General features: G+C 39.7%; 1 protein-coding gene across 2 annotated transcripts in view; it reads left to right on the top strand.

The window, feature by feature from the left end:
- PLPP1 (phospholipid phosphatase 1) overlaps nucleotides 1–23,716 on the top strand; it is a 91,207-nt gene that overhangs the window by 64,573 nt on the left and 2,918 nt on the right. For both annotated transcript variants that reach the window (XM_047855029.1, XM_047855113.1), the window contains exon 4: nucleotides 14,367–14,424. In XM_047855029.1, coding sequence (XP_047710985.1) covers nucleotides 14,367–14,424 — 58 coding nt within the window. The remainder of the gene's footprint in view (nucleotides 1–14,366; nucleotides 14,425–23,716) is intronic.

Below are 23,716 nucleotides of genomic sequence, written 5' to 3'. Positions count from 1 at the left end.
TTACTGAATGATCTATCACTGGCCACTAACTCAGGGAATGAGTGGGTGAGCCCTGGTGCTACTGGGGCGGATTGTTCTGTGCCAGGAACCCCAGGGGGGCTGGACAGCTCCTGGCTAGGTTTGCCAACACTGACCTCTCTGCCAGCAAGATGGACACCTACAGTGTTATAGAGAGAGGTTGGGAGCATACATGCAAGAGAGCAGGCAGGGAACACGTGATTGTGGGTTGTGGTCAGTATAGGTTCAGCCCATGATCCATGGCCAGGGAAGGGGACGAGTGGGGTATGGTCATTCTGTTGCTATCAAGGCTTTTCTGGTCTGGCGGTTGGCCTATTCAGGTCTTTGCAAAATGTCTTTGTCAGTGACTTAAGAAAGTGTGGTTAGAAATAAGCACTGTGGCTTTTCATTAGAGCATCAGTTAATTGGTCTTATCTATTTCTGGTTTTAACAGTTGGGCTGTATAGTGGAGCAAGAGAGCTCACTAACAGCTGCTCTATTTGTGATAATACAGTATAGAAACTGTTGTTTTTAAGAGATGCACTTCTCTTTTCTGGCTTTATTTATTAAAAAAATATTTTTTTTAATGTTTGTTTATTTTTGAGAAAGGGAGAGCATGAACGGGGCAGGGGCAGAGAGAGAGGAAGACAGAGGATCTGAAGCAGGCTCTGTGCTAACAGCAGAGAGCCTGATGGGGGCTAGAACCCAGGAACTGTGAGATTATGACCTGAGCCAAAATCTGACCGTCAACCAACTGAGCCACCCAGGTGCCCCTTTTGGCTTTTATTTAAATTACATTTGCTTAAGCATAGCCTCAGTGTTCCTGATCATTTCTGAGTGACTGGTCTTTGGCTATATAAATCAGATGTTCAGTACAAAGTCATTTCTTTTGGATTATGGCCACTTTATATTACGTAGATGTTTACTGGTGATATGTTTGGTCGAATGTGAGACATAATTTTCCTTTTGTCTTTCTTTTAAAGCAACCCCCATGCAGGTAAATAAAGGTAAATTTTGAGGGAGTGCCTCAGTAGTGAAAACCCATTATAATTAGACTGATTAGCTGTGGTATAAAGTATCTGGTAAAACCTGCTTTACACTCTGAGAGAATGGCTTCTTCTGTGTGGTCTAATTGTAGACATTACAGGATAGTTTATCTTTCAGAATAATTCAGGTTTATCTATACTTCTCATGTGTATCAGTAACCTAGAAGACAGCCTTTGTCTTCGTCTTATATCTACATGGTAAAAGCAATATATAGAATAAAAGAGGGAATGATTAAAACAATTTTTTTTAAGTTTATTCATTTATCTTGAGAGAGAGAAAGTACAAGTGAGGAAGAGCCAAAGAAAGAGGGGGAGAGAGAGAATCCTAAGCAGGCTCCATACTGACAGCACAGAGCCCGAGGGGCTCAAACTTGGCAAACCACGAGATCATGACCTGAGCAGAGACTAAGGCTTAACCTACTGAGCCACCAGGTGCCCTGAAAGAGGGGATGATTTTAAAAGATCCTCCACTCTGTGAAAGGACATTAGGTATTAGTGCATTTAAAAGGAGAGTGACTTCAAGGCCAGCACCTCTTTCCTGCCACCTCCTCTGTTCTGAATGTTAGTATGTGATACTTTCAGTTGTAGCTGTGACTATTACCTCACTCTCACACTGACTCTTTTTGCCCCACTGTTTCTTTTTTTTTTCTTTCTTTTTTTAATGTTTATTTATTTTTGAGAGAGAGTGTAAACAGGGGAGGGGCAGAGAGAGAGGGAGACACAGAATCCAAAGCAGGTGCCAGGCTCCCAGCTGTCAGCACAGAGCCCGATGCAGGGCTTGAATCCATGAACTGTGAGATCATGACCTGAGCCAAAGTGGGATGCTTAACCGACTGAGCCACCGGCCATCCTAAGCCCCATTGTTTCTTACACTTTAGTCACATTGGAATCACATGGAGGGTTCTTGTTAAATACATAGAGCTGGGCCTCAGCCCTAAAGTTTCTGATTCAGTGGGTCTGGGGTGGAGCCCAAGAATTTTCATTCCCCAAAACTTCCCCGATGGTGCTGTGGATCCTAATCTGCGTATCACGGCTTCAGCCTATCTCTGAAGTTACTAATTTCAACTACTAATTAGTCCTAGTCACTGTGGAAGCTACCAAGGTGTGCAAGTTGCTCTCGTGGTGTTGCGCAGGGGCTGCTACATGTTTGGAGATTATGTGTGTGATAGAATGGATACAGGCTTGAAGGTATAAAGATAAAACCCTCAATGAAATCAGAGGGTAGTCATACCACTTCTAGTAGAGGAGGCAATTTGGAGGGTAAGGTTTGAATGTGTAGAATTAGGGTGGGGTATGTATTCAGGTCCAGGAGTGACATGATCAGAGTCAGGCAGGCAGGATTAGGGTATATAGGCAATATTTTAGTAGACTTAATCTACTGGTATCATTTTAAAAGGGGGTTTTGTTTGTCACTTGTTAATTTATAAAGGCAATCTGGGGCATTTAAGGCTAAGGAAACTTTTACTTTGTTCAGAAATAAAAACAAAGTTACACAACAAGATACCTAGTTAAATAGCTAAATATATTCTTACACATAATTTTGATTTAGCCTGTGTTGCATTTATGCATTCCATATAATTTTGTTTTAGTGTGGAATAAAAGCAAAAGATTTTTTCTCCCTTGAGATTTAACTTGGTGTCTGAATCTCTTTTATGAATGCAGAATTAGTTGCCTTGACATGTGACTTTATTTTGATTGACGTGCATACTTGCAAAGATAAGATCCCTTCTTTACGTTTAGTGACTTCCTACCATGATTTATTGGTAGATATATGTACGTCATAATGTATTTTAAAAACAGCCCTCCTACCCCCAAAACTAGTAACAGTCATGCCATCCACTTCACCCTTTTTAAATGGTAATTTAGAGAATTAATTATGAACAAATATATCAGCTTTGGGCGCTTTGCGAAATTGTCCTTGGATTTTCTTCTTAGTTTTTGAGTTAGAATGTAGGAGGCAGTGGATATATTAAGATGAAAGAAATTCTTAGGTTTTGATAAATCAAGCAGTGCTGTGCATTAAATATTAAAAGGTTACTAACTCACATGAACACATCATCAGCTGATTATTTTATCTTGATGCTTTGTACCTTCAGCCCTCAACAAGTACAAAAAGATCAAGATCATACTGTGCATATTCTTGATGCTTTGTACCTTCACCTTAGAACTCTTGAATTCCACATTGTCAGCTTTGAAATATGAAAAAAAAAGTTTCATAGATATATTAGTGAGTACTTTTTCCAGATTAAAATATAATGATAAATCTCATAGATGGAGCGGTGTAAAGCTTGAGTTTCCATGCAGAATAAATGTGAACAACATGCATTAAGTATTTGAATTTTATTAGAAAATAAGTATTTTTATTGAGAGGTTAGGATGTGAGTTGCATTTTTGAATAGTAAAACAAGCATGACTTTGGGGTTGTGTTGGCTTATAATTCAGAGATCACTGAAATCTTTCTTCATGTAATTCTTTCTTTAAAAAATTATTTAATTTTAATTTTTAAAGAGAGAGACTGTGAGTGGGGAGAGGGAGAGAGAAAGAATCGTAAGCAGGTTCTGCGCTGAGCGTGGATAACTATGTGGTGCTCCGTCCCACAACGCTGGGACCATGACCTGACCCACAGTCAGAAGTCAGACACTCAACTGACTGAGCCACTCAGGTACCCCTTTTCGTGTGCTTCTTAAAGAAAACAGTATTTTTCTGTTTTAAGTAGCTTTTGTATTGAGGCAACAGGAAGACAGGAAAAGCATCAGCATTGGTTTGATGTGACTATCTCCACAAAGTGTCCAAACTACTGACTTAAGAGTATTCCTACTCAGTAAGTTCAAAATTATCTTTTTTCTCATTCCTCTCCCTTTGTCATTCAAAGAGTGGTCCTCTGCTCTGATCAGCAGGATGGACATCCCCTGTGAGCATGGTAGAGAGGCGTAATCTTGGACCTCACTGCTGGCTGACTCAACAAACCTTATTTTATGTAATAAATGAACTTATATATGCACTCAAGCAAGATTATAGGATTGGTTAACCTTTTTCTTTTGTATTTGTATCCTGTTAACCATTATTTTTTTTCTTATGTAATCTATTGCAACTGCAGTGTTTTGCTTCTGAGGTATTGTTTGGAAATTTATGAAGATGGGGAGCTTTCAGAATTTTTGGTTTATTGATGGATAGAAATGAATCCTTTAAAAATAGAAAAAATCTTCCTCCAGGCAGTGGAAAGTAGGATTCAGACAATATCTAAAACCCTTCCCTTACTCGTCATCCTTGTTTTTCTTTTGTGAATGTTCTTTTCTAAATAAAATTTTTAAAGATTTTATTTTTAAGTAATCTCTACACCCAGTGTGGGGCTCGAACCCATAACCCTGAGATCAAGAGTTCCATGCTCTACCTACTGAGCCAGCCAGGTGCCCCTGAGAATGTTTTTAAAACTTAATTGTTTTTTTTAATTAACAGCAGAATATATCTGTTACTTCTTCATTTGTGGATATCATTTGTTCCACTAATCCAACTGCCTTTGTTCATAATGTTAAAAAGATTTCTGGGCATTTTACACACATTATTAAAATGCTTGCCAGATGTATTGGGAAGAGGCCTTAGGTACACTGCATGTTTAAGCTGACACACATTGACACTGCTCACAGTTTCTTACAGAAGGGTGAAAAGAGCAGGGTATTGGATTAGACTTCCTAATTCTCCTGACCTGTGTTGATAAAGTCAGAATTTGTAACCACTGTAAGGGGAAAACATATCAGAGGTAAGATGATAAAAGCAGATAACTTACCTCATGTGGCTTGCTGTGATTACTGGCATAGACTTAGCTAAGACATATGCAGAGATAACATATGTCCTTAGTTTTCTTTTATGCATTTTTTTACAACTCAAAACACAAGATAGTTAAGGTGTACTTCTTGGGGAGTCATTAACCCTCTTGGTCCTTTGGTGGAGGTGGACATCAGGGGAGGCAGGGGAGGTAGATTTGTTTGTGACATTTAAAATATGAAAAGTTGGGGCGCCTGGGTGGCGCAGTCGGTTAAGCGTCCGACTTCAGCCAGGTCACGATCTCGCGGTCCGTGAGTTCGAGCCCCGCATCAGGCTCTGGGCTGATGGCTCAGAGCCTGGAGCCTGTTTCCGATTCTGTGTCTCCCTCTCTCTCTGCCCCTCTCCCGTTCATGCTCTGTCTCTCTCTGTCCCAAAAAAAAATAAATAAACGTTGGAAAAAAAAATTTTAAATATGAAAAGTAAAAAAAAAGATAAAATATGAAAAGTAAGAATTTTATATTTTCTGGCATAACTACATAAAAATCCATTTATCATCAAGACATTAGATTCAGTTTTAGCTTAAAAAATGTATTGAGCACATACTTTATAATTTATGGTTGATGTAACAGTACTGGGTGTTAGGGCTACAACATGTAGTAAGATGGGATCTTCGGTGCACCTGGGTGGCCCAGTCAGTTGAGCATCCGACTCTTGATTTCAGCTCAGGTCATGATCCCATGGTCGTGAGATGGAGCCACGCATTGGGCTCCACACTGAATGTGGAGCCTGCTTAAGATTCATTCTCTCTCTCTCTCTCTCTCTCTCTCCCCCTCCCCCCCATTGTCGCATACACTCTGTCTCAAATAAATAATAATTTAAAAAAATAAGGAAAAAAGATGGGATCTCAGGGAGGTTGGGAATTTATCAGCAGTTTTTCTTTTGATTTGCTGTACCTTCTGAATTTTTCTAATGAACATCTGTGATAATTAAAATAAAAAACCCAGATATTCCTATTTATAAGTCTTGTCCTGTCCCTACCCAGCTTTGGGTGGAATGGAGGAAGAAAGTACTACAACAGATGATTTACTGTAGAAGGTGGATTCAGGGATAGATGTGTTCACTGATGATAGACATCTCTTTCCTTTTTGAAGAAAGGGAGATAACTTCAGCCTAGCTGCTGAAGAAAGGTTTCTTGGAGGAAATAGTGGCTGAATTGACTCTTGTGAAGTAATTATCAAAGTTGGGAGGCTCATTCCAGGCACAGTGATGAAGAAACACAGAGACCATGAAACATGGTGTATATTGGGAATTGTAAGTAGTTGGGTAGCAGATGATGATGGTTCCACAGTAGTTGGTGGGCTCAGGAAGAGTCTGTTACTCTAAATCAGCAGTTTGTGCAAGTGAAAGACCTGAAGCAGGAGAGTAAGGTGGGTGTGGTTTTGTTTTTATACTTGTAAAAAATATTCAGCTTTCCTCCACTCAGTTCTAATCTAAATGTACTAACATGGATACCTAAATATTGTATGACCTCAGCTTTGTTTTCTTCTAATGCAGAAGAACTTCAGATACTAAAGGAAGTGTGACTCTCCTGCTTTGTCCGTTGGGTAGAAAGGTTGTGTGAGAAGTGCTGTGGCACTCTGCTAGTCCTCTGGTAACACGAGCTCTAGTGCGATGTCCCCTGCTCTGTTCTGAAAGGAACGGAGAGTGACCTGTCTGGCCAGCTTCCTATTGGGCTCTAATAATTTTGTATTTGTGGGGGCTTTTCCCTTTTCTCTTGCTACTGGCAACATCCACATCAATGCACCTCATCCTTCCTGAGCCCAGTGACAAAGAGTTAGTGGTGATTTTGTGATCTGCATTAGGGTGGGAAGTGGAGTGTGCTAGCCAGGTGGTCACAGGCTTTGCTGGCCTTCAGGTTTTCTTTTTGGGAAAGGCTTGAAAGTAGAGGTCTTGCTCGCAGTCTTGTCTCTGGCTAGCATTCTTCCCCTTTAAAAAACACCCGAGCACTTGATTTAGAACTGGCTTTTCCTTCTATCTATCTCGCTCTTAAATCTACTTTTTAGTGAGGGTAGTCTTCTTTGTTCAGTGTGTTTAAAAAAAGGCGAGGGGGAGGGTAGGAGGTAGGTAAAGCATTACTAGTTGCTGGCATAGGAATGCTTCAGAGTTATGTCCTCTGTTTAATCTACCATTTGCCCTTTGTTTCCTTTTTAAGTCTTAGGTAGTGCCACTGTGGTGATTTGGAGTCTTTGTACACCAAGTCATCAATTTTTCTCTCATGCCATGGGGAACTTGTGACCTCTCTTCCCCTGGTCAGTGCACTTAAGTATGTTTTACCCTTCTGTCAGTAACCTTTGTCACAACCTAATCTCTGCTCATCTGTCAGAGACACAGAGTTTCCCTGTTCAGAGTGTAGAACCATTTATGCCCCAGTCATCTGATTTTCAAGACACACCCAGTTTTACTTTATCTCAGAGTTCTCAGCAACTTTGTACTTTTTAGGGTCCTGCCTTCCATATGAGTCTCCCATAAACAGAAGACACATGATCATTTGTTTTTAATCATCAGTTGGTTTTTTAAATCATCACTTGGTTTATTTAATCAAGAGTTTAAAATACCCTGTACACATACGAATTGTGTCCTGCTTTCTCCCCTTTTTTCCTTTCTCACAGTCCTGCTGGTTTCTCTCCTTTAAGGTTCATGATGTGATATCTACAGATATTAATTAGATTGTTTGGTATATGGTTCATTGATGTTAGTGGCTATGAAGTGGTATTTGATGCTGATGCATTAATATTAATGAATAAAATAGGATACTCACATCTGTTTTATTTCAGATAGGCATGTCACTTTAATATAATATGGCTTGGTTAAAATTGATGCCATATACATTCATTGTAGCTTTAAATGGAAATATAGTAAAAATCATTGTAAAAAATAACTCAAGAAATATATGACAGTTTTTGCTGCTGTGAAATAATTTCTCAGTCTCTGATTGGTTCAAGCAAATAAGATGAATTTACCTGATTTTTGCTGTATTTTACTTAAATTAATTTTGGTTGGGACCATCTTATATTCTTTTGCCATTTATTACCTTCATCTTTGTCTCTGTAACCTTTGGGGGAGAGATATCCTATGGTTCTTGTATTTCTAGACATCTCTAGAAATCTGATTTTTAAAAAAAATTTCCCCCCTTCCAAACACATGTATCAAAATCACATGTTTATTGGCTCTGTTACTTGTAATAACCAGAGTTCATATGCTGAATTTCAGTGGTATGAAATTATGTGCAGATACGTTTCTAGAAACACTTGTGATATTTAAAAATACACATAAATGTCAAGACATTTCATTGAGAGATGTGAGAACAAGCTTCCAGGGCTCAGGTCACTGCTGGGCTCTGGGCGTGAATGTGAAGGCACGGTGCGTGTGCTCAGATACTGCTGCTTGGGGAGAGGAGTTTGGGTGCATGCGTGAGTGTTTGGTGTGGAAGAGGTTTGTAGGAATTGTGTAAGCAGGCATATCAGATATTTTGATTATCATTGTTTGTATTTATATATAAAATATAAATATATGTAAAAATATAAATGTGTGTTGTGTGTGTGTGTGTGTGTGTATATGTAAATAATCCCTGTAATACCAGGTTGTATTGTCTGGTAATATTACTGTATTATTACAGTATTACTGTATTACTGTATACACAATATTACTGTATTATTACAGTAATATTATCACTGTAAAATGGGAAAGATTAAAAAAAAATTTTTTTTAATGTTTATTATTAAGAGACAGACACAGAGCACGAGCAGGGGAGGGGCTGAGAGATGGAGAGACACAGAATCTGAAGCAGGCTCTAGGCTCTGAGCCTGACAGAGCCTGACACGGGGCTCGAACTCACAAACTGCGAGATCATGACCCGAGCCAAAGTCGGACGCCCAACCGACTGAGCCACCCAGGTGCCCCTGGGAAAGATTTTTTTTAATCTCCATGTGATTCCTTTCCCTATGACAGTTTGTATGTCCTTGTTTTTCTGTGTATTGTTACATTAAATGTGAAGGTGTATGTTTTATATGGTGTAAATAAATGACATATTTTAAAATGTGCCTTGGAGATAATTTGTCAGTTCACATAGAGTTAATTTAATTCATTTTAGCTAACTTAGAGTATTCAGAAGAATAGTGATAGAACCATTGTCTTCGAGTTGGTGTAGCTGTGTTGCAGCAAACATCTTTGCACTCATGCATGTTTTGCTGGCATAGATGCCCTCAAGTGGAATTACTGAGTGGAAAAATAGGGTGGGTTTACATACAGATAGATATTGTCAAATCACCCTTTGAAAAGTGTGCACTCGGGGCGCCTGGGTGGCGCAGTCGGTTAAGCGTCCGACTTCAGCCAGGTCACGACCTCGCGGTCCGTGAGTTCGAGCCCCGCGTCAGGCTCTGGGCTGATGGCTCAGAGCCTGGAGCCTGTTTCTGATTCTGTGTCTCCCTCTCTCTCTGCCCCTCCCCCGTTCATGCTCTGTCTCTCTCTGTCCCAAAAATAAATAAACGTTGAAAAAAAAAAATTAAAAAAAAAAAAAGTGTGCACTCACATCAGTGTACTGTGAGAGTCCCCATTTTCCCCATTCACTGCCTGCTTGACTCCCCCGGTATCTTAGATGTGAGATTTTTAAAGATAACAGCCTGAGAGCTCATTACCTGAGCATTTAGCACAGCTATTGCTTGTAAAAATCCTTTTGAAATAAAATAGTACTAATACTTGGGAAACTGTTCCTTTGTGCATTTGTTTGGGACATGTTTTAACTTTATTACAGGGTCATTCTATGTTTAAAGGTTACCGCAGAAGGGAAATTTATCATGTCCTTCAAGTTAATTTGCTATTGTGTACACTTTGTAATCAGGAAATAACATTTGGAGAAAATGCCTCATGTTGCAGTTTGACTTCCTTTTACTTGGCCTTTAGAGTGGACAAAGGACAAATTAGTATTCTCTTAAAATAATTTACACATTGATATTTGGTTTTTCATAGATTATCTAAGTTCTTCTTTACATTTTAACTTCACACACGTTGCCCCGTGTAAGCTTGTACTCCTGTTCTTTCTAATGATTGCTCCCAGATCCCTCGGGAGATGGCAGGATCAGTGCTGCCTCTGGGTCTACCCTGCCTTCCATAGGAGTGGGATCATGGCACAGTGGGAAAGAGTTGTGAGGACTCAGATTTAAGCCTCAAAGTGATGTGATTTTTGAGCCAGTTAATGAACCTCTGGGAGGTTCAGGGTCTCTATGTACAAAATAGGATTGACAGCCCCCACCATAGGGATTTTTATAGAGTGGAAATACTGTGTATTAAATACCTGCACATAGAAGGTACTAGTAGCTAGTGAAGTGGTGGAATAGTAATAATTGGAAACATTTATGAGCATTGACCCCTTTGTAATGAAAAACAAACTCTTTTTGCCAAAGTATATGTGTCCTAGTAAAGTAGCTGATACTAGATAACATTTTATTAGTCCTCATTGTTTTAAAAAAGCCTGCCTCTATTTCTGGCCATATGGAGGATTAGAAATACTTACTGATAGACTTACATGTGCTGGGTAATATATTACACCACATATGCATATGTTGGTATGTATTCTGTATTAAAACATATATAAACATAAATAAATAAATCTTTTTAATAAATAGCCATGCTTATGAGAAAGTAAAGGAATTTTCCTGAGGTTGGGATTTGTTAATGCTGTAAACCTTATATGTGCCCTGAAATTATGCGCCACTTTCTGGTAGCCTAGACTGAGTTTGGATGGGCTCTGAACATGGGGCACAAGAGATAAAGGCTGAGGCCAGTGCAGTGTGGACAGAGGGGAGACTCTGGGATAATTTAAGGACTCCCAAAGGGCCACATCCTCCTGGGGGGTGGGGGGGCTGTCAGAATTTTAACTAGAGGGCCACAGTCACACTGTTCTGGGGCCAGAATTCATACTATGTAGGTGGCTTTAAAAAAAAAAAAAGAATTTTAAAATGGATTGGTAGTGAACCCATCAGGAGAGAACAAACATCTGTGGAAGAACTCTTTTTAAACTAAGGCCTCTACGATTCCCCACAGATAGAGTTCCAAGGACACGAGCTCATAAGAATGAACATCCATAGAAGAAAACTATGCTGAGAGTCAGGAGATAAGACAAACTACAGAAGCTCTCAAAGGCTGTGGATATTAGAATTACCATATGGAATATAAAATAAGTTTGTCTACTGTGTATAAATAAGAGATTGAGAATATAATGTAGGATAAAGAGTGGAAAATGACCATAGGTTTGAAAAAGAACCAAAGGGATCCTTTATAAATGATACATAGTAATGTAAATAAATAGACTGGTTAAGCACATTAGACACAGTGAAAGGGCTCAGAGCTGAAATGGAAGACAGACCAAGATTAAAAGTATAAAAGAAAGGTTAAGAGATACGGAGAGATAGGATGAAAATGTGTCACATGTTGAACGTGTTGAATCTCAGAAAAAGAGAAGAGCATGGAGGAGACATAACAGTCAAAGAAAAGGTATGATGGCTGAACCCTGTTCAGCATTGGGTGAAGTATACAAATGAGAAGCCAACGAATACTAAATCAGATAAAGAAGAAGACATTCCTACTAGACATATGATTGTGAGACTGGAGAATAGTGGAGACTTTGGTGTGGAGGTGCTGGGGTTGGGGGCAGTTTCAAAGGACGGGTAACCCAGAAGGGAATGGCAGACAGATAGCTTCTATTTTAATAGAGAAGTAGAAACCGGAAGATAGTCTAATGATACCCTCAAAGTAATGAGAAAAAAAGCATTAACTTACAGTTCTGTATTCAGGAAACCCATCATTCAACGTTGAATGCAAAGTAGACATTTCAAACTAAGAGAATAGCTAAAGATATAATTGGTTTGTGCCTTTTAACTTTGGGGTGTGGGAGGAGGAAAATCTGAGGGAGGGCAAGAACATTGAGATGATTTAGGAGGTTGTGATTCAATCTCCTCATGAGCCCCAAAATACTTCGTAAATGCATGTAAAAAATGAAGAAACACTTTATGTGAGTTGCTTGCTTCTGATGACTGATACAGGTTGGATTTGGCTGTTTTTGCCTGTTTGCCAGTTGATAAGGCTGAGCATTTATGTAGATGTTGGAAAACTGAGATGGAAGAATGATGGCTTGAGGAGGGGGAGCTGACAGACACAGTAGGGGTGGATGGCTATAAGGCTATGACTTTGGGATTCAGGCCAAGTTTAATGAGCTCTCCCAAGAGAGAGAAAATCTGAAGTTTGGCATTTGGAATAGAATCCCATTCACAGTAAGTTGTACTGTCAAGACTTGTCTACACGCTCAGTTTAATATAGTCCATGCCTGAGCTAGTGAAAATAGCTGCATTTCAGAATATATATATTTTTTTTCTGTAAATTTTCTTTCTGAAAAGACTTTCTTAAGCTTTGATGGAAAGCTGGTGTAGTTATTTATCTGTGTACATTCATTGGAGGAATTATAATGAAGTCAGATAGGTAGCCTAGGATTGGTGGAAATCTAAGAACAGGGTGGTGTTTGGAGGCCAGGACCAAAATCTTAAACATTTCAGTGAGGTTACTATGATGAAAACATTCTGCATTTTCACTACATTTGAGATCTTATTTTATTTTTACTATTTTTTAAAGATTTTATGTTTAAGTAATCTCTACATGCCACATGGGGCTTGAACTCTCAGTCCCGAGATCAAGGGTCTTGTTGCTGTACTGACTTGAGCCAGCCAGGTGTTCCTAGTTTTCAGATTTTGTGAAACTACTTATAAAATTATTTGTTCATTTGTGAGTTTCAGACATAAGACCTGTATCTCCGAGAGATTCCAGTAAAGAGATGTATATGGAGTATGAAAATAATTTTATTTTTTGGTGTTTTATTCTGTTTTTAATGGTAATAAAAGTCCGTATTACCATGATCTATTTGATCACTTACTGTGGGTGAAGAAGACTTAGAGGCTTAGGTCAAATAGAGTTCTTATTTGTGTCTTTTAATCCATTTGTTGAAGTCACAGGTTATTGTTTGGCTGATTCTATACTGAATAAAATGTCTGTTTATGCACTTAGAATAAAAAACCGAAACCATTTTGTTTTCAACTAACGAAATCTGACTGAATCAGAACTCTTTAAAACTATCACATACTTTTGAATTTATGACTTTGTAGCACAGTGTACAGTGAATACTCTGAACATGAAGTCTTTGTGAAACTTTGAACTTGCTTGGCTTTGAAAACATTTCTTTGATCGTGGTTGTGTTGGCTTGATAGGATTTGACAGTCCTTGAAATTGGCTTTTATTTACTTATAGGTTCGTCAGTATAACTTACTGAAACATAAAATGTACAGAACTCTGCTCTAATTATCTGATTTAAAGTAAGGATTTGTATTGATCTGTTCTCTACAGCCAAATAGTAAGGCTAAAAGTAATTTATTTTTCTTGTTTTACATAGATTAAATTCACAATAATTATCAGATTTAATCACATAATTCCTAGCTGGTACAAGAAGTGAGAATATTCATTTTCTTAGAGATGTGTCTGATTATGAAAAAGACTATCATAATTCTTGGTAGATCATCGCCAATACAGGCTTAAGAAATCTCTTCTGCCACCCACCCTTAGTTGCATATACAGATTGACATTCTGATGTTTTAAATTCTCTTCGCTGAATCCAGGGAACCAAATTCCTTTTGAATCAAGCAAGGTGTAATAAGTAAAATACTTAAAAGCCTGCCTTTCTTGGTTTTCTTATTCTATGTAGGAAAACATCCTAATTATTTGCTTGATACATCTTTTGCATTTGCATGGAGTACTTTTACTTTGTCAGATGTGTGTGCTTGCCTTTTCTGCATCACTGGCCAGTACTATGTAAGCAGAACTTAGATCATGAATGTTAGTGAGCTTTCCCCTTTTCAAAAAGCGCCATAAAATTAAGTTTTGCAAGCATTCTGTCATTTTTAGGTGGTAAATATTCACATGTTTACAGAATATAATATTGAAAGAGGATTCATCTGGTACAGGACTGTCAGTGTATAATTTTAAAATATATGTCAAACAAAAGCACTTTGGTGGGAATTCTAAGGCAAGATGTGTGCCTGTTTAAAATGCTAAAATGCCACTTTTAATTTTTTAAAAGTGATTTTATTTTTGAAAAGGTAGTCAACTTCTGAGTGTTCCAAAGGAGGTATTACTAGTACTCAGGGACAAACTCTGCAAGTAGAAAATAAAACTTAAATCATGGTCAGTTAAGTTTATATGTCATGAAGTCAGACCATTTATACTAGTTATGGCTTGTCAGGTATTAATTGAGAAATGTTTGTCTCTGCCCTGGAAGTCTCAGTAATAAGACACCCCGTCCCTCAAGACTACAATGTTTCTGTCCTAACTGTCCCTGTTCCCCACTCATCTGATTTCTAAGGTGAGGGGAAAGAGATGTACTTATTATGGCGTAAGATTTAGGATAGCAAGACTGTTATCTGCCTCTAGCAAGGAAAATTGACATTTCTCTTCTTTCTCTTCTAGATTGTCTTTTTACTCGGGCCACTCTTCATTTTCCATGTACTGCATGCTGTTCGTGGCAGTAAGTACTCTGTTTATGGGGGATTATGTACCGCATACAATTCATGTGTTCAGCCTGGGTGTCCTCTCCTGTGTGGCCACCCCTGGCATCTCATCAGCTGTGCTCCATTGCTGGCCGCAGTTGAGAGAATGGATGCCTCTGCTTCTGCCAAAGCCAGTTACAACTGTTCAGAAGTATTTTTGTCCTTCATTTAAAGGTAGCAAACGGACACAATTAGGGAGCAGGTTGCAAATTGAGAACCTTCAGGACTGTAGGGAGTCTTCACTGTTGAAGTAGGTTTTTCCTGACAGCGGTAGAAACCTTATCATCAAATCTGTAAACCTGGTGCTAAGAATTGGTTGATGTGTGCCCTCCCTTTGGGACATATTTCCTGGAACGTAGCAACACCTTCTGTGTAATCACAGCAGGTCACTGATCTGAAATACCAGGCGAAGTTGACCGCTGCTGTGATAACCTTACCCTAACTGGGAGCCCTGGCCCCCTGTGCTTGGCAGGAGGGTGCAGCAGCCTGGCCTCTTTCCTCCTGGCGGCTGCTGGGTTTAGGAGTTGAGTTTTGATTAGCTGATGTGATGGCAGTTGTTGCTTCTTTTTGAGTAGGTTTTATTTTCCTTTCACCTTCTGAAGTATTTCATTGATGGCTTTCCACGGGACTAGAAAGGTTTCGGCTTCTGGGAGAGGCAGTTGCTGCTTCAGGAGCTTTTCATGTATACGGTTTTCAGGTCCACTTCTAATTGCTAGTCCAGAAAGCAGCATGGCCATTTGCACCTGCAGTATACAAAGCTGACGGTGAAGAGTTAGAAAATATTTGCATCTACATTCTTCATATCTAGAGACAAATGTGTATCCAGAGTAGCTTTAGGAAGACCCAGCTTTAGGGCATATACAAGGAATATGTATGTATGTATGTATGATTTGAGAGAGAGAGAGAGAGCAGGAGCAGGGGAGAGTGGCAGAGGGAGAGAGAAAGAATCTTAAGTAGGGCTCAATCCCACTACCCTGGGATCATAACTGGAGCTGAAATCAAGAGTTGGGCTCTCAACAGACTGAGCAACCCAGGTGCCCCTACAAGGAGTCTTTAAAGGTCAATTCAGTTGACTTATTTTTTATAATGTTCCCAGTTTCCGTCTGTCTCTGTCTCTATCTCTCTTTATATAAAGTTAAGAACAAATTTCCAATAAATTCCAACAAAGTTCCAACAAATTTTCAACAAAATTTGTTAGAAAAACTCTTAAGAGAGGGGGAGAAGATCTTCACCCTAAAGGATCAGCTGTAACTTTTAGTCTTATGAATGGACTTTTATATAGTTGTGTTCTATGTAAATTTTTTCTCCCCCTTGGTCACATTAAGTGCTATAGAAGTATTTAATGCTTACATATAAGTCCATGATATATATAATATTAAGAGTAGACTGCTGGGAGTTAATTTGGTCTCATTTAGAGAGATTTTAAAATCAATTTTTACCAGAATCCTGCTTTTATTGGAAAAACCAAATTTGAAAAGTCAGAAGAATATAAAAATTACAGATGTGTGTGTTATATAAAATTCAAACCCACAATTTCACAACCATTTCAGTAGAACTAATTTTGGCTTCTTCAGCATTTCTGGATTTTAAGTCTTTTGTCTTAGGTTAATTTAATTTTGTGAGGAAGCAACAGGGTACTAATTCAGCAGAATTTAGGGCTTCTTTTTGAAAACACACACCCAAATGTTTCTGAAAACGTGCCATGAGGAATGTGACTTGTTTGAAGAGAGTAACAAGAAGTACTATTCCAATATCCTCTGTTCATTTATCTTACTAGGAAAAGTTAGCATTCTTTCTAAAAGGAGCCACTGTATATTTTTCTTTTTAAATAGGGCATAGAGACAGGGGGCGATGAAGGCTAGAGCCATTAGTAGCCTGAGAAATCTTCCCAAAGCACAAGTTTGTGACTACACTGATGGCTTTTGAACGTTTGAATGTGATTTGTGTGCCCACAGCCGACCTCACCAGGGTAGGTTTTGAGCTTTGTTAGGTCCTTCATCTGCATGTATCAGTATCTTTTCAGTGTTTAAGGAGAGAGACTTAATAATCTGCACCTGGGTGCTCCAGTTGGTTGGGCGCCCCACTCTTGATTTCAGCTCAGGTCACAATCTCAGGGTTGCTGGGTTCGAACAGTGTAGTTCGTCGTGGGTTCTGACTGTGCAGAGCCTTCTTGGGATTCTCTCTCTCTCCCCCTTTCTGCTTCTCCCTCTCAAAAATAAATTAACTTAGGGGCGCCTGGGTGGCGCAGTCGGTTAAGCGTCCGACTTCAGCCAGGTCATGATCTCGCGGTCCGTGAGTTCGAGCCCCGCGTCAGGCTCTGGGCTGATGGCTCAGAGCCTGGAGCCTGTTTCCGATTCTGTGTCTCCCTCTCTCTGCCCCTCCCCCGTTCATGCTCTGTCTCTCTCTGTCCCAAAAATAAATAAACGTTGAAAAAAAAATAAAAATAAAAATAAATTAACTTAGAAAATTAAAAAAAGATTAAATAAAAACTTGAAAAAATAAATACTAAGGAAATACATAAATAAATTTAAACTAAATAAATAAAATGTAAAAAAGAAAAAAAAAAGAATCTGAGGTTGATACAGATGATTTGCGTTGATACTACTTTAATTGTTGACTCTAGTAATCCTCATGAAGTAGAAGAGGGATGGTTGCCACCCTTTTTATAAATGGAGAAGTAGGGGCCTTGGGAGGCTATTAAGGTCTGTAAGCTCTCTACTGGTCTCTTATTAATCAGGTTCCCTTGGTTTGCTGATTCTCTGCTTGATCTTAACCCTAGTCCAATTATTTTGAAGGTCAGGTGATGACATACATCTTTTACCACCTGTTTTTAATTGTAAAGTATATTCTTAGATGTATCAGCGTCCATATCCTATAGTTTACTGTTCATCTTTGCTCCTTTGACCCTTCTCAAAATAGATGTATATTCAGTCAGATATAAACTTTTACTGAGGGCTCTTCTGTAAAATATAAAACTAATGTACAGAAGACAAAATGATTATTTAGAGGGCCTCAGTGGTAAGCCTGCTCTGTGGACACCCAGGAGCATATGAGGAGGCAAGTTATGGCTATAAGCAGAGGGAAAATTACCGACACTGTAGTTTGGTAATTGGGTATGAGCTATTAGATATAAAGTTATAATGAAAAGTTCCAATAAATATGTTTCTCAGAGACCAAGGCCTTTCTGGAGAAGAAAGTTGGCCAGAGCAGTCGTGCACTGCATTTCACTGACTCTAAGCAGTGGAAATATTTACTTGATGTGGATGTAGGCCCAAGCTTTTATTTCAGCCCCTGAACACACAGATGGCTCCCGCTTTCCAGCTTTCACATTTATATACAACATTTAACCACTCCACCTCCTCTGCCAATTCCTTAGGCAATGACTCATCTTGTTTCCCTAGGCATCTTGGCATCATGGGCCAGTCCCAGATTTGGGTGGAGATGTACAGTCATTTAAATTCTGAGGATGGCTTTTGATAGTCAAAATTTGTCAGGAAATCCTGACACCCAGAAATTAACTTCTACTTGAAGAAGTATCTTAAGAGAAGATATTCCTGACCATTGTTGTTCACCTCTGGCAGGCAGCCCAGCCCTGCACTTCACACAGTGCCAGTCAGCACCCATGAAAACCACCTAGGCTGGCAGGAGCATATGGCCTGGCTTCTTTGCACATAGCTAGTTTCTGTGTTTAGTGATGTCTGTTGAACTAGGCTGAATGCCAAAGATTCCAAATTTACTTGACTATCCAGGAAAGAACCATGTTATGAGACTGTTCTTTTTTCAGTCCATATATATAAATGGAATGTATTGGAATATACTAAAGGAATGCACTAAAAAATTCTCCCAGCACTGTACTATTGAGCCTGAAATCTCAGATTGTTTATGTCACTGTCTTTTATGAAATTCCTGTATAAATTACCATAGTGGGGGCCCAAGTACCTTAGTGTAGGTGCTTCAGCTAGACCCCCTTCCCTGCCACAGAAAGGCTTGTGTCTGGGTCTCACCACCCCCACCTGCTGTGTTTGGATAGTGTTGCCCACTTGTCTGAATCTGGCTCTTTGATTTCCTTAAGATTTGTACAACCCCTTACCTCTCACTCACCATGTATTACCTAGTGATATTTCATGAAGATGTTTTCCAAGTTGTGAATTAATGCTGAGCATTGGGCAAGTGAACAGAGCCCAGGAACTACATGGATCTTAATTGTAACATGGGATTCTACATCTAAATTTAGGAACTCTGTGAATCCTAAAGATGGTGAAATTGAAGCCTAGAGAAGACTAAACAGAGGTCAGTCTTAGGGTGTTCTCCTGGCCAGTTCTGTCATCAAATGTAGGTGGAACAATATATTGCCTGGCTTAGACTTAGAAGCTGTATTTCAAATAAGTAGAGCAAGGAATATCTCTTTGTGTTGAACATGCTGCTTTTGGTCTAGTCCAGGAGTCGGCAGAAGATTTCAGTAAGAGGTCAGATCATAGGCTTTGTGGGCCACATGCAATCTCAGTTGCATATTCCTCTTTTAAAAAGTCCTTTAAAATGGGGAAACTGCGCCTGGGTGGCGCAGTCGGTTAAGCGTACGACTTCAGCCAGGTCACGATCTCGCGGTCCGTGAGTTCGAGCCCCGCGTCAGGCTCTGGGCTGATGGCTCAGAGCCTGGAGCCTGTTTCCGATTCTGTGTCTCCCTCTCTCTCTGCCCCTCCCCCATTCATGCTCTGTCTCTCTCTGTCCCAAAAATAAATAAACGTTGAAAAAAAAAAAAAATTTAAAATGGGGAAACTATTCTTTAAAAATGTTCAGTTGTTTATGTAGAGAGTATGATCACAAGTGGGGGAGGGACAGAGAGCGAAAGAGACAATTGCCAGCAGGCTCTGCATTCTCGCTGCTGCGGGGCTCGATCCTGATTCGGGAGATCACGACCTGAACCAAAATCAGAAGTCAGATGCTCAACCTAGTGAGCCACCCAGGCACCCCGAATGTGAAAACCATTCATAGCTTGCAAGCTGGCCTACCGACTCTAAAATTGAAAAAAGGAAAAAAAAAAATAACCCTCTCATTTTAAGAATAGGTTAAGAAACTCTTGTGAGACAACAGCATTTGCAGTTAAGTGTTACAGGATCAAGGAAAGGCAAAATAAATCAGCTTCAAAAAATATTTTGATTAGCAATCAGATTTTAAAATAGCAATCTGTTTTAATAGAATAGTTAGTTTAATAGAAGCTAATATTTTTTTTTAGAAATTTTAGGCAAAAAAAGGCTATATTCTACCCTTTGGGGATAATAAAATAATCAAAGAATACCAAAGTTGCGTCAACAGACATTGAATTTCCTTATTCAAAAAAGATGTATATATAATAATTTTTACAAAAAAAAAAAAGAAAAACGTGTACCTTCTAATTTTGTTCCATTGTGGCCCTGTACATTGAAAACTCCTATTTATTTTGACCAGGTCTTCATGTGCTCTATAAAACTATCATGAGGTTCTTCATAGAGATTCAGTGTTGGGTTCTCTCTGGATTAGGAGGAAGACCTCTCTGCACTTGTCAGGGAAGCATTTGCTGCCTGAATGGTAGAGTGTCTTCCTACAATCCTCTCTGGGTTTAAATATCTGGTTATATTGAGCATATCGATTCCTCTGTCCTTGTTGCCTTAAGGAATAAGAAATTGCCTTTATGAGTCTCTAGTAAGATCTCCACTAAGAAGCCCTTATTTCTTTTAAAAAATACTGGGCATAGTAACTTATTTCCATCCCATGTTCAATAGGTTTTTTGTTAAGAGTGGACACTTTTTTAATTTTTTTATTTTTTAAAATTTACATCCAAATTAGCATCATTAGTGCAAAAATGATTTCAGGAGTAGATCCCTTAGTGCCCCTTACCCCTTTAGCCCATCCCCCCTCCCACAACCCCTCCTGTAACCCTCAGTTTGTTCTCCGTATTTATAAGTCTCGTCTGTTTTGTTCCCTTTGGTTTTTATATTATTTTTGTTTCCCTTCCCTTATGTTCATCTGTTTTATCTTAAAGTCCACGTATGAGTGAAGTCATATGATTTTTGTCTAATTTCACTTAGCACGATACCCTCCAGTTCCATCCACATAGCTGCAAATGGCAAGATTTCATTCTTTTTTGATTGCCGAGTACTAAGAGAGGACACTTAAAAAAAAAAAAAAGATGCTGGACATTTAACCCTACATACTGGCCTATGTACAATCAGTGGTTGTACCTGATGTGCTCTAACACAGTGTGGTCAGGTTCAAATAATAGTTCCCCTGCTGCAGACAGGGAGGAATAGAGATAGGCCTCACTGGTTTCCTTTTGAGCCCTGAGGTTGATTTCCGCTCCAAGTCCTCCTGTGGTATATAGGTCTATCCTGCCTTTTTCAATAGATGAAAATGGGGGCAGGGAGCAGTGTAAAGGTTAGTTAAGTGTAGGATAGATCTTTGCTTTTCCTATAAGTACTTCTTTATGCTGTTTGTGCCTTATGGAAACCCACATGCCTCCTGCCTTTTCCTCGATGTGACAGCAGGGGTGACCCTAGTGGTAGGCTCAGGTGTTCCTTCAACAAACACGACTGTTGTCTTTGATTCTGGGGAGTACTTCCTTGACCAACTACACCAGCTGCAGGTTATGTCTTTCAGGTAGAAAAGGTTTGGCCTTTTCTACCCTTTCTCATATTTCTAGTAGTGAACTTTCCACTTTGGAGCTTCCTTCACCAGAAAGTTGGATGTTTAGGATCAGGAGGGATCCAGAGGCTTAGAATCTCTCTCATTCTGCAGGACCCCATCTCCCACCAGCTGACCTAAATACTCATTGGCCAGGTGAGGCCAAACTGCACCACTCTCAGAGAAGAATCAGAATGGGCCAGAGGAGACTGAAGGAGATGGTAGATAACTATTTGGCTTATGGTAGAGGCTCACACCTTATAGTGTATGTAGAAAGAAGTCATGGAAGTAAATCCTGTGCTTAGTGCCAGACTTCTCTTTCAATGGACATTTAATGGACTCTTTCACTGTCCACTTCAGTGGACATTTAATATGTTTGTTTTCATGGGTTTTCTTGCTATTTGAACCCATGTGTATAAACATGGTTTTCCTTTTCAAATTGAAACTTACCTATTTAAAAAGTGAAATTTTATCATTTGAGTCAGAATCCAAATTAAAATGAGATTTTGGTTAAACACACAGGGGTGGCTGGTAATTGGCTTTTTTATCTTTTGGTTGTATGTAAGCAACTGACTCACTTCGATCTCCCAGAGAAAAAAAAAGGTTGATAGTAAAGACATAACACAGTCCAGAACTAGCCTCCCACCAGGAACGGAACTGAACTTGCTCAGTCTCACTGGTCGCCTGGCTTTTCAGTGTGGCTGCCATTCTGATCCATTTACTCACTGGCTTGCTGTCATTGCTGAACCATAGCTTTTACATCCTTATAAGCTGAGTTTGCAAGTAGCCTATCCTGTATCCTTTTAGGTATCCTTTCTACTCTTCTAACAAAAAAGAGAACCCTTTCATCCTTCCAGTGTAAATTCCAGAGGGAGAATACAGTGCAGCAGATGTCTGGGTCAGGCGTGTCATGGGTCATCTTCAGTGTCCTCTCAAAAGTAAAGGCAGAGCTGTGTGGTTCAAATGGGGCTTCCCCTTCCCCCTTCAACTGTGTTGTGGGAAGACAGTGCCCCCGCCCCCCCCCCCCCCCCCCGCCCCGGAGGGGAATTTGTAAAATTGCCAGAGAGTCTGTCAGGACTGTACACAATGTTGGATTAGAGTTCTGTAGTTCTTCTGAGTTTTCCAAGATAAGGAATGGACTTCCTTCCACCAATGTGTGTGTGTGTGTGTTGTTTAAATGTTGATTTTGAGCAGGGAAGGGGCAGAGAGAGGGAGACAGAGAATCCCATGCAGGGCTAGAACTCATGAACTGTGAGATCATGACCTGAGCTGAAACAGAGTTGGATGCTTAACAAACTGAGCCAGACAGGCGACCCTTGAATGTGTTTTAGTGCCTATATGATTGGCATAGGTATGTGTGGGGACTGGGGGTAAGAATGGAGTTTGCAAAGGCAGGGACTTATAGAGCCTTCTTATTATCAGCTGTGGCATTAATCCATGAGCTCTGTCCCTATATCTAGGACTAGTAGGACAGTGGTGAGAGCTTCAGACATTGTTTCTCTAAGGCAGTTAGGAACATATTCTTTCCTTGACAGAAACTTTTTAAAGGAGCATATGCTGTTTTCTTTCCTCTTAAAGGACAAGCAACAGAATAAAAGGTTATAAACCCACAAAGTCAAAGAATGCAAAAGGAAACAATAGCCAATAGGTAATGATGTTGGGAAGCAGTTAGATGAGTGGTAGAACTCAAATGTCTAGTGCCTTCAGAGGGTAGGAGCTTAAGAGATCTGTACTGCAGAACCTGAGAAAGGCTTTGGACATGGAGCCACCAGGAAGATATGGTGAAGCTGTGTGGCAACATGGGTGGGGAGTTGTCAAAGTCTAGACTTGGCAAGTGATCCAAAGTCCAAGAAACTCAGTATTTACCCCTGGAGGTCTACTGAAATGGAAGATTTTTCATGGAGATGAACAGGGCTATAGGTTAAGTGATGCCTGACCTTCCCAGAGCTCCCTTGAGTATCTTGGACTCAGGGAAACACAGAGCAGGCAAATACAAAGCACAATTAGCCAACCTCACCCAGAGCTATGACCACTGTTCTGACCACAGCCTGTATACATGCCACAGCCATTAGTCATCAGAGGAGCCAGAGCCTAGAGGGAGGGCAAAGTTAGGTATATAACCACAATGGGGTGGGGGGGGGGGGGGAGGATCCCTAGTACCCCCTTAGGATGAAGTAATCTTTGGATCCCCAGAGATGGGGGTAACACCTATACTTGGGTAGATATGTAAGGGGAAAACTTAAAGGGGTAAAGGTTTCATCTGAAGTATATTGAACCTTGTGTTAAAGTCAGGGTCTTTGGAAGGAAAATACTGTTTGAAGATTTTAGAATCCTAAGTGAGGAAGGACCTTCAGCGCCCTGAGTTTCCTTTGAATTGAAAGCACAACATAGGACTAAGTGGAAGTTCCATTTTAGAGTTGGTATTGTTTTTTCTTGCTATGTCCTTAGCAGAGACAGGTGCAGGTCTCCCTAAGATACATTCATAGAAGGATTTATAACTCATAGGTATATGTTTTTAGTCTGCAGAACCGATGCCTTTAACAATTATATGAAAAGGCAGAGGCAACTAAATAACCAGAATAGGGACAGCTGCACTTTTAGGCAGTAATATCC

The sequence above is a fragment of the Prionailurus viverrinus genome, chromosome A1 (assembly GCF_022837055.1).
Source record: "Prionailurus viverrinus isolate Anna chromosome A1, UM_Priviv_1.0, whole genome shotgun sequence".
NCBI classification, from domain to species: domain Eukaryota; kingdom Metazoa; phylum Chordata; class Mammalia; order Carnivora; family Felidae; genus Prionailurus; species Prionailurus viverrinus.
Note: the sequence above shows the minus strand (reverse complement) of the source record. Positions and strands in the feature narration are given on the sequence as shown.